This window comes from Schistocerca americana, chromosome 6 (assembly GCF_021461395.2).
Source record: "Schistocerca americana isolate TAMUIC-IGC-003095 chromosome 6, iqSchAmer2.1, whole genome shotgun sequence".
Lineage (NCBI taxonomy): Eukaryota > Metazoa > Arthropoda > Insecta > Orthoptera > Acrididae > Schistocerca > Schistocerca americana.
Window position 1 is genome coordinate 87234730 of NC_060124.1, and position 15537 is coordinate 87250266.

Genomic DNA, 15537 nt, shown 5'->3' on the forward strand with positions numbered 1-15537 from the left:
CGGCCCTCTGACAGGTTGGAAGGTCATCAGAGTACCTTAGTGATGTTTGTGTTTAGTGTTGTTACCAGGCCTCACAGAGTACACAGGGTGTTACAAAAAAGGTACGGCCAAACTTTCAGGAAACATTCCTCACACACAAAGAAAGAAAATATGTTATGTGGACATGTGTCCGGAAAGGATTACTTTCCATGTTAGAGCTCATTTTATTACTTCTCTTCAAATCACATTAATCATGGAATGGAAACACACAGCAATAGAACGTACTAGCGTGACTTCAAACACTTTGTTACAGGAAACGTTCAAAATGTCCACCGTTAGCGAGGATACATGCATCCACCCTCCGTCGCATGGAATCCCTGATGCGCTGATGCAGCTCTGGAGAATGGTGTATTGTATCACAGCCGTCCACAATACGAGCACGAAGAGTCTCTACATTTGGTACCGTGGTTGCGTAGACAAGAGCTTTCAAATGCCCCCATAAATGAAAGTCGAGAGGGATGAGGTCAGGAGAGCGTGGAGGCCATGGAATTGGTCCACCTCTACCAATCCGTCGGTCACCGAATCTGTTGTTGAGAAGCGTACGAACACTTCGACTGAAATGTGCAGGAGCTCCATCGTGCATGAACCACATGTTGTGTCGTACTTGTAAAGGCACATGTTCTAGCAGCACAGGTAGAGTATCCCGTATGAAATCATGATAACGTGCTCCATTGAACGTAGACATCACCCACAATGCCTGCCCAAACGTTCACAGAAAATCTGTGTTGTTTATGTGATTGCACAACTGTGTGCGGATTCTCGTCAGCCGACACGTATTGACTGAAAATTTACAATTTGATCACGTTGGAATGAAGCCTCATCCGTAAAGAGAACATTTGCACTGAAATGAGGTTTGACACATTGTTGGATGAACCATTCGCAGAAGTGTACCCGTGGAGGCCAATCAGCTGCTGATAGTGCCTGCACACGCTGTACATGGTACGGAAACAACTGGTTCTCCCGTAGCACTCTCCATACAGTGACGTGGTCAACGTTACCTTGTACAGCAGCCACTTCTCTGACGCAGACATTAGGGTTATCGTCAACTGCACGAACAATTGCCTCGTCCTTTCAGGTGTCCTCGTCGTTCTAGGTCTTCCCCAGTCGCGAGCCATAGGCTGGAATGTTCCGTGGTCCCTAAGACGCCGATCAATTGCTTCGAACGTCTTCCTGTCGGGACACCTTCCTTCTGGAAATCTGTGTCGATACAAACGTACCGCGCCACGGCTGTTGCCCCGTGCTAATCCATACATCAAATGGGCATCTGCCAACTCCGCATTTGTAAACATTGCACTGACTGCAAAACCACGTTCGTGATGAACACTAACCTGTTGATGCTACGTACTGATGTGCTTGATGCTAGTACTGTAGAGCAATGAGTCGCATGTCAACACAAGCACCGAAGTCAACAGTACCTTCCTTCAATTGGGCCAACTGGTGGTGAATCGAGGAAGTACAGTACATACTGACGACACTAAAATGAGCTCTAACATGGAAATTAAGCGTTTCCGGACACATGTCCACATAACATCTTTTCTTTATTTGTGTGTGAGGAATGTTTCCTGAAAGTTTGGCCGTACCTTCTTGTAACACCCTGTATAATTGGCGTGAACAGTCAGATGTTGAGTGCAAGTGTGAAGGATACGAAGATGCTCCGTACTTGGGTGAGACAGTGTTAACACCAGGCTGACGAAGTTTGAAAGGGTTTCCATTTGGCCTGCTGGTCGGATCGTGCAATATCCACATTTGTGGGGCATTCGGGTACGACAACGGCCCGATGTTGGACTGCATAGGAACATGAGGGCAGGCAAACTCGTCGTCGAGATTGTGGTCTACCATGTCTAACTGTCACAAGGGAGGAACAGCATATTGTGCACTAAGCACATCGTAGCCCCTCCACATCTGCACTGACGTCGAAAGTCAAGCAATGAACTTCCTGCAACATTCCGCGTCATCCCACACCATTGGTCGGCGGCTAGCAGCAGCCGGACTAGGGATTTACCGTTCCACGCATTGAATGCCGTTATCATCACGACAAACCGCTGAGATTTGATTGGTGCCGTGACTGGAAAGCATGGCCTGCTGATATATGGCATTGCACTGTGTTCAGCGATGCAATGGCGGTTCTGCGCTACTCCGGATGACAATCGTCAGCGAGTACGGCGGCGATATGGAGAGAGGACCCATTCTTTCAATGTTTTGCAGAGGCACAGCTGTGTTACTTATGGCGTCATGGTGACTGATGGGAAACAACCGGATGAAAACAATCGATGCAGTCGGTTTTTGGAAAACTATCGACTCAGTCGGTTGTAATGTTACGTATCGGTTGAATTATCCATTTAGCAGAATTCTAAGACATATTATTGGTAATGGAAATGAAATGAGCCGTTTGGCGTCATTGGCCGGGAGGCCCCTTGCGGGGCAGGTCCGGCCGCCGTGGTGCAGGTCTTATTACATTCGATGCCACATTGGGCGACCTGCGAGCCGGATGGGGATGAAATGAGGATGAAGGCAACACAACACCCAGTCCCTTAGCGGAGAAAATTCCCCCGACCCAACCGGGATTCGAACCTGGAGCCGTAGAACGGCAATCCGTCACGCTGACCACTCAGCTATCAGGGCGGAAATATTATTGGTGAAATGTAGCTACGAGAACGTGGTGAAAACTAAAGAAAAATGATAATTAGGGTTTAGAGTCCCATAGACGGCGAGGTCATTGGAGACGTAACGCAAGTTCGGAATGGGCAAGGAAGGTTGATAGAAATCGGCATTGTCTTTTTCAGAGGTACTATCACGGCTGTTGCCTTAACTCATTTCGACAAACAACAGGCAACCTTCATCTGCCCGGACGGGAATTTTAACCTCTACCCTCTAAGACGCGAATTCACCACGCAGTGGCAATATAGATTAAGCGAAATCCCCACTTTATCTCCTAATTACGCCCTAAAAACCAGATTTTCGGTTAGATTGTGAGTTTGTCAAACGGGCATTCCACAACATGTTATCCCAGAGAAAGACAGAAGTTGATTCCCACCTCCGTAACGCCTGTACAGTGGCGCTCATCGTGGTGGCAGGACGGTTCGAATCGTGATAGTAGAAAAAGTTTACATCGCCATATATTTGCCAGGTAATGGGAGAAAAGGAGGTGGGTGGCTTACAGTTCCCGATCACCAGAAGCTGCGCAAATCTTCTGTATTAAATTTCGAACCTCTCCACAATCTTTTGTTGCGTGGGGCATGTGATTAATGTTGGTGCTGACCTGACCGTAGGATAGTGTCGTTAAGTCCGGCGATCCTTTGGTGCTATTCGAGAGCAGTAGAATACGTGTCGGCACCAGTTTCAAACTCTCTCTTCTCCCATCATCACGCAACACAAACATGACACACGACATATCCAAATAGCCATCTACACTCAAACAGACACTTCAAACAACTGTCGCGCGCGCACACACACACACAGACGCACGCACACGCACACACGCACACACGCACACACGCACACACGCACACACGCACACACGCACACACGCACACACGCACACACGCACACGCAGACGCACACACGCACACGCGCACACGCGCACACACACACACACACAAGAAAAGGACCGCTGTGTTCACAATAAGCCTCACAGACGTTGAGATAGTGCACCAGTATTCGGAAGCGCAATAGTCAAAGTGCATTTACACCAGTGCAGTCAATTTCGGTTTACTTAAATGTGTCAAGCAAATGTTTGGATAGATCTCCAAATAAAATTCTGCCGATGTCCAGCCCACTACTTGTACAACCCAAGATTAAGCTACGACTCTAGCTACCTCACCGTAGACGGAGATTATATCGAATTAACACAGGGCAACGAGCAGATACGAAGTGCGACGGCACGCATTGTCTCATGCTGAAAACGTGCGGGAAAAACTCATAGAAAGCACTAAAAAATTCAGCCGGAAGGAAGCCTACAAAAAATACTCCTAATTTCTCGCGAAAGCCTTCTCAGGATTCCTAGTATCGGTTTTTAGTATGGGACTTACGAATGTTCTTCAGTCGAATTACTCGTCTGAACGAGTAGCAGTGGTTTCAGAAACAGTAACAGCGAGGCTTCAATCTCTGGTCGAGCTTTACATGGCTTCATTACGAGTCAGCTATGTCAGCCTCTGCGGCGCAGTACTTTTGTCACAGAGCGACAGGGGGCTGAGTATCGATCGTCGTCACTATCACTGGACACACTCGGACGTCCGTATGGAGCTTATCATTCGCCGCCCGCGGATCAGCGGGCAGTTCGGTGGGCGCGATCCCCGTGCGCTACTTCCGCAGCGTGATAGCTGTAATCGACACATCCGCCGACCTGCCACTACGCTCTCTCTGCCCTATTGTGCTCTACACTTGTCAAACCCACATGTTGCAACAACCGGTTCCGGAAAAAAAACATATACCCCGGTGTAAAAACTGGAGCCCTTGCTCACAGATGAAGGTACCTCATGAAGCAAAAATTGACACAATAGCGTTAAGTGCCGCAACGCTGGAGATCTTTTAGCTTTTGGACAATACATTGGTAGCTTCTCGCACATTGTACTAACTCATAACGACCCTGTTATTGCGCTTCGGCCGCATGTGTCGTGTGTGTGTGTGTGTGTGTGTGTGTGTGTGTGTGTGTGTGTGTGTGTGTGTGTGTGTGTGCGCTCTGAAGGTTGTGTAAATACCCAACAAATGGGACCTAAAAGTCTTTAGACTACGTTAATTTTTACGCGAAGGTGAACCAAATCCCGAGATCTGGATTAAAGTCCGTTCGTCTTGTATCGCGGCTACGAGGTTTCTCAAATTTGTCTAGCCTTATAACCGTGTCGTTTTCCCGTTTCTGTATCACTAACAGGGAATCGTCATCGTGACATGTTATAAACCTGGGACGACTATTACGCTCTAATATTAAAGTTTTCTTCTCATCATTCTATGGGACATTCAGAGCCCTTCTGCTGTTAGGCCTGCAGTTGAGGACTGCTTTGTGGATAATGTTAGAGAATTAAGTTTCGTCAACATCTGCATACGCACGCTGCAAACCACTTTGAAGTGCATGGCGGAGGATACTTAGGATCGTAACACGAGTCAGGGTTGCTTCCGTTCCAATCGCGTATTGGGCGCAGGAAGGAAGACTGCATTAACACCACAGTGCGCACTGAAAAGGTCTGAAGACAGGTTTTATAAACATTCTTGAGAAAGACAACGCTGTGAGGCAGCAAGTATTTCAGTTTCAGTGGAGTAATATTACTAGGCTCAGGGGCATTTTTGTTTCTCATGTCTAATGTGTCCACACACAGTGGCCGAAGTGATCCATGGGAATGGTCAAGCGGGTTCGAAGTGCTGTTGAAAACGATCTGATGACCATGTCCTCACGATCATCGGTGTTGTAATTGATGCCTGACGTGGTTGCTTAATCTATCCATACAATGCAGGTGTTTCGGATCACGACAGGTTTGGTGGACACTTGAAGAGTGGAAATAGAAAACATTGTAAGTGACTTTTTTCCAAAAACGCGTTTACAGTGTTTTTGTGATCTCGGTACTCTGTTGGATGTCCTTAAGACTTGTCCCAGGCGTCAAATTATGGAGAAAAATGTTTCAAGCATTCATTGTTAGAATGTTTTTCCAAGTGCCCGCATCTCGTGGTCGTGCGGTGGCGTTCTCGCTTCCCACGCCCGGGTTCCCGGGTTCGATTCCCGGCGGGGTCAGGGATTTTCTCTGCCTCGTGATGGCTGGGTGTTGTGTGATGTCCTTAGGTTAGTTAGGTTTAAGTAGTTCTAAGTTCTAGGGGACTGATGACCATAGAAGTTAAGTCCCATAGTGCTCAGAGCCATTTGAACCATTTTTTTTCCAAGTACGGCTTGTCTCAGGAGTTCCAAATGCCGTTGTAGTGCATACAGTTGATTTCTTTGATTTTAAAGATGTTGCTGAAACACTTTGTAGTCAATGCAGGCGTGTAAGACCTCCAAACGCAGTATAGTCAGTGTCTCACTCACTCATCTCAAATAACTATTAAAAATTCTTATCCTGAAACAGAAGAATGGATAATGTTAACGTATCCGAAAGAGGAAAGACCATGGCAGGTGTATGCTAGCTACACCGTAAAGTTGCGAAACAGAAAGACCTGTTTATAATGATGCCATTTCTTACTCCAAGCACGTGGAGTTTACTTTAAAACTTTGCAACACCCGATCCGAAAATGGAGTTGTGTAATTAAGAGATTTTTTCATTAATGTAAAAGAAATGAGAAACTGATTCTGTTAATTACAGTTCTACTAGCTAAAATATCTCTGTTGTATTTCTGTACTTGTACTATCCCAAATACAGTGTTTTGTGTTAATGGCGGTTTGAACAAAAACTTCCTTATTGGCACTTACAAGGGAACCTCCCCATCGCACCCCCCTCAGATTTAGTTATAAATTGACGCAGTGGATAGGCCTTGAAAAACTGAACACAGATCAATCGAGAAAACAGGAAGAAGTTGTGTGAAACTACGAAAAAATAAGTAAAATATACAAACTGAGTAGTCCATGTGCAAGATAGGCAACGTCGAGGCTAATGTCAGCGAAGGAGTGCCGTGGTCCCGTGGTTAGCGTGAGCAGCTGCGGAAGAAGAGGTCCTTCGTTCGAATCCTCCCTCGAGTGAAAATTTTACTTTTTTTATTTTCGCAAAGTTACAATCTGTCCGTTCATTCATTGACGTCTCTGTTCACTGTAATAACTTTAGTGTCTGTGTTTTGCGACCGCACCGCAAAACCGTGCGATTAGTAGACGAAAGGACGTGCATCTCCAATAGGAACCGAAAACATTTGATCGCTAGGTCATAGATCAGCCGATTCCTCCACAGAAAAACACGTCTGATATATTCTATACGACACTGGTGACGGCATGTGCGTCACATGACAGGAATATGTTGTCGACCCACCTAACTTGCACACTTGGCGAATGGGTAAAAAGATTCTTCTACCTTGCCCGATTTAGGTTTTCTTGTGGATGTGATAATCACTCCCAAAAACGTGATGAAAACATAAGAGTTTGTCACATAAACTGCAACAAATGAATGCAACAGTTTCACAGTCGCACAGTTTTCCCTGTGTTCTGTCAAAACATATGTTTTTTACGTTTTCAAATGTTTCCGTGTGTAGACCGTCAAATCCTGCATATGTCCAAGCAAATCTAAACATGTCCTGGAATTTTGGAGAGCGAAGTTGATTATGTGTGAGTGCCTGTACTTTAATAATTGTCTGAAAATAAAAAATTAAACTTGTCACTCGAGAGAAGATTTGAACCAAACACCTCTCGTTCCGCAGTCGCTCACGCTAACCACGGGACCATGGCGCTCGCAAGCTGACACTCTCCTAGACGTTGCCAACGTTGCGCATGGCCTACTCAGTTTGTATATTTTACTTATTTTTTTCATAGTTCCACACAACTTCTTCCTGTTTTCTCCATCGATCTGTGTTCAGTTTTTCAAGGCCTATCCCTGTGCCAACTTGTAACTAAATCTGAGGGGGGTGCGATGGGGAGGTTCCCTTGTTAGAACTAGTCAGTTTCCTATTATGGCACTTAAAATATTTTCAATTATTATTTATTTTCTAATTTGTCTAACTATTTTTTGCAGTGATTTGAAGGAGCAAATAATCCTGTGACCAACACATTTTTTTATACTAATACGTTATGTGCAAAAGAGGCATACATTGTCAAGGTCACTCAGATACACAGAGATGCCTCACACAGAGTGCATCCCAGAGTGCCCGAGAGAGCTTGTACTTGTTTTTTCAAAGAGAGGATATAAAGACAGGATAGGAACTTTATTAATTTCTATAGTATTGAGTTAGATCACCTACAAGATGAACATTGTTACAGTTCCCTGAGCCTTATGTTTTTGAAAGTGCACCCTTAAAATGAGGATATAGCTACTGTGCAGCGTCCCTTAATGATGTCAGTGAGAGTTTGGATTGTCTGATCAGTTTTATCCCGTGTAGTAAGTTCAGATGGTGGTGTCATCTTGTTTGGAACATTGATCCCCGCCGGCCGCTGTGGCCGGACGATTCTAGGCGTCTCAGTCTGGCACCGCGCGACAGCTACGGTCGCAGATTCGAACCCTGCCTCGGGCATGGATGTGTTTGATGTCCTTAGGTTAGTTAGGTTTAAATAGTTCTAAGTTCTAGGGGACTGATGACCTCAGATGTTAAGTCCCATAGTGCTCAGAGCTATTTGAACCATTGATCCCCTCCCAGTTAGTGGAGGAGGTACGAGTTACTCCACCAACATCACTATCCCTCACTGTCGTAGTCATAATCATCAACATGCAATCAAATACTGCGAAGTCTCCTAAAACCTCCTTTTCGTGCCATTACACGCAGACATAAGGAATGAGACCCTGCTGTCCCGGTGCTCTGACGAAATGGGTCAGGAATCACATTTCTTATCTTCATAGGTTACCCATACTATCCTCAAAAAACATGTAATATATGCTGTGTGTTGTATATTTTGACCTACATCATTCTGAGATGATTCTTGGATGAATAAAGATAAATAAACAAAAATGAAATAAATGAACATCGCGGCTTGACTGGGTAATTGGTCTTACTTCGTCTTCACGATCATTACAGAAGTGGTACATAGGGGACCAAATTATGTTCCTGTTTTCTTGCCTTGATATTGGTTTTATAAACTTTGGGCTTCCCCCGTCGGAGGTTCGAGTCCTCCCTCGGGCATGGGTGTGTGTGTCGTCCTTAGCGTAAGTTAGTTTAAGCTAGACTAAGTAGTGTGTAAGCTTAGGGACCGATGGCCTCAGCAGTTTGGTCCCATAAGTCCTTACCACAAATTTCCAATTTATAAACTTTTTTGGAGGTCTTCACGGGATGACAGAGCCAATTCCGATTTTTCAACATTTCCATCACAGTGACACATAAGTCAAAAACATGTGACCTTCTTGGTATAATCCAATGTCCCCTGTTAACTTTATTTGCTATGAGCCCTACATACCTACGTCAATTTAAAATGGGCAACAAAATTAATATTCCTCTACAACTACATCTGAACACCTAAAGTCACCGAACGGTACGTGGCACGATATCAACTTCCCACAACTCATCTACGTGTAGAATTTCTCTACCTTAGTGTCGTCGTCGGAACGTGGCCTCTCTGAATTAAATTAAAGTGAGTAAGTTTTCCGCAATGCACAACTTCTTTCTTGTAAATTTTTGCACTAAAGTTTGCTGTACATTTCTGTGTGGCTCTTCTTTGAATCAGTTTTACCTCTTTCGTTAATACGACCCAAATGACTAACAACACTCTGGAATGGATCGGATGTGGGATTTGTTAAGCATTCTCTTTCGCGAGCCAGTGGCACATCCAAAGTATCTGTCCAAAAAAAATTGCATCTGGCATCTGTCTCTATCCAGGGCTAGATTTATAGTATCTGATCAAAAGTATGTGAACACCCCTACGTATTGTAGAATAGATCTCTACGTGTCTTGAGGATCGGGCCGCAAGTATGAAACGAGGTGGGGAGTATTACGTTGCGGTAGAGAAGCATCAACAGCACAATGGGTCGATCAGGAGAGATAAGTGACTTAGAACTTGGACTAGTCATTGGATATCACTTGGGTAACAACTCCAGCGGTGATGTTCCAACTGTGCTAAATATGCCCAAGTCGACTGCTCGTGATGTGACTGTGAAGTGACAATGTGAAGCAACAAACACAGCTAAATCAAGAATAGCAGAACTTATGAAATGACGGACAGGGACCATCAAGTGCTGCGAAGGATCGTTGTAAAAGAATCGCATGAAATCAGCAGAAGGAATCACTCGTTGAGTTCCAGAGAGCTATCAGCAGCCCAGCTAGCACAATGACTGTACATACGCACTTAAAAAGACTGAGGTACAATGATGGAGCATCTCCTCATTAGCCACACATTTATGTGGTCAGTGCTGCTAAGTGATGCTTGTGGTGGTGTAAAGAGTACCGCCAGCGGGCAGTGAATGAGTGGAAAAGAGCGATTTGGAATGATGAATCATGTTATATGTTGAACCCTGTGCCAGTCCAATTGAAGGGTTTGGGTTTGGCGAATCCCTGAAGAACATTAACTGCCATCATGTGTAGTGGCAGCAGTGAAGAACAAAGGAGGTGGTGTTATGGAATGTGCTCTTTTTCGTGTTTGGGAGTGATCCCCTATTGTGTTAAGAAATGTTAAATGCGGAAGGCTATGAAAGCATTTTGCAGAACTGTACAGCATACAGTACAGGAATAGTTCGGAAACGCTGACTGTATGTATCAACATGACAGAGGCAATGATTTGTGGACAATAACATTCCTGAAACTGAGTGACCTGCACGAGTCCCGACCCGGGAATGAGTTAGTACGTTGACTTCACTCAAGACCCCGGCATCCAACATCAGTACCTTCTTGGTTTCGGCTCTTGAGGAAAAATGGGCTGCCATTCGTACACAGAAATTCAGACACCACACTGGAAATGTCACCAGCAGAGGTCAATCTGTCATAAAGGCTAAGTGTCCACATACCGTATATTAATGAGCACTAATAGGTGGTCGGATACTTTTAATGAAAAAGAGTATGTGGTCGCTTCATCGCTCCGACAGAAACTCTGAGATACTTCAAGATTGTGACTAATTCCAGTGACTGCTCGACGATCACGTAGTAAAATGATATGGGATCGAAACCTTCTGGTTGATTTAAACAGAGTGCCGGACATGGACACAAACCCACCCACCTTCCCTTTAGCGGAAAATGAACTTTTTTACTTTTTATTCACTAAATAACATCATCACATTGCAGCACTCTGGAAGAGATTAAATTGCGGAAAGATTGCTTCGCCTCAGCCTATGGCGCTAGGGCTCTGGAGCCCCGATCCGGCTCCAATTTTAACCGTGGCCACGAATTTTCTAAGAACCGCGCATATTCCGCTGCAGAATGAAAGAATCACTCTGAAATCAGATCCTTTAGCCTATTTACACGCATCTCATTACGTTCATAAATGCTTGGAGTGAGCTGTCAATCTTTGCAGTAGGTGCTGATCATCTTTGTATTTCGACACTTTCGAACGATGTCACCTCCCTGTAGCCAACCGCTTCGTTTGTGAACGACCTCACATGGCTACTAAGTTATACTCCTAGCCGTTTACTATATCGCGAACAGCAGTAGTCCTATCACACTACTTTTAGGCACGTTGGATGCTACCTTTGATTCTTAGGAAGCCTCGCCATTTCAGAAAAACACGGCGTTTATTTGACAGCAAGTCTTCAATCCAGTCGGGTATCTGGATATTTCGCATGTTCTCAAAAGCCAAAAGTAACACAGCGTCGACATGACCTATACTACGTACTGCTTACTACATTTCATGAGCGAGCACAGCCATACCCCCAAATACCCACGAAATATCTGATATTCAACCAGCTCTTGTGCATACAACCGATCCATTGTGAATTCTTTTCCCTGTAATTCGAGTATCAGCTTTATAGTCGCTTTCAACGAAGTCGGCGGCTGAGAAACCTGTACTCTGCTCGTCCTGTGGTCCCTGCGATGTCACGCAGTACTGAAACCATGGCTTGGCGAAATATTCGCTTCTCCTTATCTCATTTAATACGCATCAAACCCTGCCATGATTGTATTTCATGGTTACAGACTCATTTTATTTTAAAAGGACTGCGCTGGTGACTTCAATTCACAACTGCATGCTATTGTTGTGATTTTCGCTTTTCAATAGTGTGGGCGGGAACAGCTTCAACATTCCCCTTCACCCTCGCTAATTGCAGTTAGTCGGATTTGAGGTGTGACTGTAGGCACGGCGATAACTGTATACAATCACATTTTCACAGCCGAACTAATTATTTCATTGTTTTCATTTACGAGATTTAGACATGAATTGTTCACGTCAACCAAATTACGGCACAACTGAAATCCGAATATTTAAAGACACAATTCGGAGGAAGCATATGGGATGGAAACTACGGATATGGGAACAAAGAAACTAATGACATGTGAAAATGTTTACGAGAATCGGTAATGTAACATTTTTGATCGGTTAGCCCGGTTACCTTTTGGTATATCGAAAACGTGTAATCAGTTAATGCAAAAATTGCAGTAAATACGGCTCTCAGCAAAGTATCTGGTTTCATTAACGAAGCCTGTTAACATAGATCATATGTGTTGTAGCTACCCAAGTTGTCTTCGTTTACGCAGTGCACTGTTAAATACATTTATCTACGGCAGAATGATAGAAGCGACTCGTGGAACATTTATAGAATTTATTTTTACTTGCTTTCAGAGTAAGAAGACGACAACCACTATCGAACTTGTACATAAATACAGCGCCATTCTAAACAAAGTTCCACTCTTTTCATTCTGTACCAAGTTCCACTCTTTTGCGCTGTAGACTGTAACGAGTTGTTTGTTGTCTTTTCTTAGCAATTACAAAGATGAACCACTATCACATATGAGTGAAAAATGTTCGAAAATACGAGCTTTGCTGCAAGCACAGGTAAGAAATTAGTCAACCATTGAAGTAATGCGCAAACTTGTCAACAATACACTAACTTGAACTTGTTTATTGCTAAATGCATTGCAGATGATAATATACTTCAATTTTTCCAGAAAATTAATTTTTCTTTTTAGTTTTACATACTTCAGAGGTTAAAAATTGCTGTCTTACTGAAAAAAAAAAAACGATCTGCAAAAATCGCAGATAACGATTAAATTTCGACGAAGAGTAAAGAGTTTGCTACAGTAGCAGACTGTTAACCTTATATATAGACAGCAACGCACTGAAATTCTAGCATTTAGTTGTTACGAATTAGTTTATCAATTTATGAATGTGACACTTACCCTCGCTCGAACTGTTTCCAGAAGTCGTGTCCGAAGAAGCCGCTCATGTCTCGTTCCTGCCGTTCGCCGCCCGCCGCCCCAGATGCCGCGAGGGGCAGCAGCAGGGCGCATACCGCCACCCCCAGGAAGCTTAATCGCAAGCTCCTAAATGACATGGTTAACAGAATTTGCAATTAATGCCTCGAAGCCTCTTCAACGAGCGCTAGCTAACAACAAACTATGACTGACGCGCCGCTGGCGAACGTTATATACATTGCCTGTAGGCGACTGTAGCGCCACGACGGCCGGCCGCTGCAACGGCGAACTCCAGAAACTTCGCCTGAGCCCCATTGGCCGACAATCAACGCTATCTGGCGGCCTGCGCAGAACTAACTAACGCGCAACTCATCTTGTGCGCAGATGGCCAGTTGCGTTCTTATTCATCATATGCCACGCATATAGTTCACAGTACAGCACGTTCTTTGTAATTAATTACTTCTCGCTGAACCGCGAATGGTGATAGCATACATAAATTAACTTTTTTCGAACTCTCCCTGCATAAATATTTCACCTTTTTGTCACATCGACTTGTATGTTTGTTGGTAAAAGACGTGTTTTGTCATATCTTCTGCTGGTATGTTCTTTTATTTTGTATTGTGAAAGCTATTTTTTGTCTTTTTTCGCAGAAAATGCATAGGAGGCGGCAGGGAAGGATACTTTGACAAGTGAAAACTAATAAACATAACAGTTCACGACAAAAATTAGTAAAAAAAGCTATCACATCCTACACTGTAACCCTACATGCCAAGACGTTAACGGCATTTGTTAAGACAGCAGAGGTGCATATGCTTGTTTAGACCTAAAGTGTACCAGTCAGTAACGCCTATAATGCACACATTCAAAAACAAAGAAGTGGATACCCAGGGACTGTGTCGCATAGGTGCCGAAACATGTATGAGTAACCGAAAGTATGAAAATACGCTGTGCTTTGCAGAAGGTAGAGTTTCAGTTTTGGTTTGCTATGATGGAAGTAGCCGGGTAGCATAAAGAGATTACGGGAGCGCCTTCCACTTCTGCAACAAAAACAAACAAAAAATCTACTCGATTTCTTTGTCCTTACACGTTCAGAACGTCTGTGCCATCATCAGTAAGTTCTTAATTTTTATTTTATACCTGAAAACATTAATTCGTTGAAAAATGACAGCGATGATCAGAAATTAGTCGAGAACACTACGGGTATTTATTGTTGTAATTACTGTATTGTTGCAATTATTTTAGCATTAATTATTATTTCGTTTGATGTGCAAATTATTCGTGTTTTATTTGGCTAGCTGTCGCCAAAGCTACATGTAGTTTCAGACGACAGGCTGCCCCAGAAACTGCTAAATGATCTACCGACGCCATGAAGTAGTAATTAAGGTGAAATACATAGGTTAGAAATGCAAAAATAAAAGTATATAATTCTAGTTTTGAGTCATCACTGTTATTGTTTAAACATTAGTATTTCCATATTTGTAATAAAAATACGGACTCTCTGACAATAGCAAAAGCGTTTTGTGTGGTGTTAAACGACTTCGGACGAGGATGACAAGAACACTGTTCTGCAAATACAGATACATCCCGTTCCTATCATTTCATAAACATATACGAAAATAAAAGTTATACCACTCATTAATATGCGGATATTACAAGTAACATTAGTTTGTGGATATTATACAAGCTACTCGGATCGTACCTAGATGAGGTGTACAGTATTATGAAGAAGAGAGGTCAAGAAAAGCAGTTTGTATTACATACCCTATGTAAAATTTGATGTCTTTTTTACGATGAAAGCTGTCTCTTCATGATTTGCAGCGAGAAGCCTGTAGCACTATCTACGGAATTTACATAACGAAAAAAGATTTATGTGTATATGATATACAGAAGCAATAAGTGTTGAATGTAAATAATTGTTTAGTATTTTGAAGGAGTTTAATTTATAAGCCTGCACATTCGAGAATAACTCATTCCCCTACTGCTTCATACTTTTGTACATCTAAATCTCCGTTCTGGGAAAAATACGTTGAGAAATTTTTATTGTGCTTGCTAGCGTTTTGTAGAAAATTCACTCGGTGTTCAAACCGTGTCGGTTTTATCAGACACTCGAGATTTCGAAAATGCTCTCCATCTTCATTGTCATGAGATTTAGCTTCATAGTCCCTACAGGAGAAATTCTTTAACAGGATATATAATATACACAGATTCAAGAACGGTTGTTTGTAGTAGTCTAATCTTGTTTTTGCGACGTTATTCCGCGTCTTTCTTCTAGTTTCCGTAAGTGGAGATCTTTCAGTGTCCCTATTACACTCTGTAGCCAGTTAAATCGGTGACCATTCGTGCTTCTTTTCTTAGTAGACTGTTAATGGTCCCTGCTGGAGTTGACACGGATATCTCACAATAGAGCAGTGCAGTCTCTGCCCCACTTCTAGCTAGGATGGAGGGAACTACGGATTTCAAAGCGTTACACGAAATAATGTTTCATACCGGTAATCTTAAGCTTGGGATGAAGCTGAAATTCACGATAAATGCTTGAACTAAATGGCATACTGATCAAATGGTTATCGAGTTCTAAATTTTCTTCTCACTGGTTACATAGTTGACAAAATGATCTAGCAGAAT

General features: G+C 43.3%; 1 protein-coding gene across 1 annotated transcript in view; it reads right to left on the reverse strand.

The window, feature by feature from the left end:
* The window catches only part of LOC124619537 (transforming growth factor-beta-induced protein ig-h3-like), a 120749-nt gene extending 107625 nt beyond the window's left edge, over positions 1-13124 (reverse strand). The window contains exon 1 of the mRNA XM_047146003.1: positions 12901-13124. Coding sequence (XP_047001959.1) covers positions 12901-13055 — 155 coding nt within the window. The 5' untranslated portion in view covers positions 13056-13124. The remainder of the gene's footprint in view (positions 1-12900) is intronic.
* Between the last annotated feature and the right edge of the window lie 2413 nt (positions 13125-15537).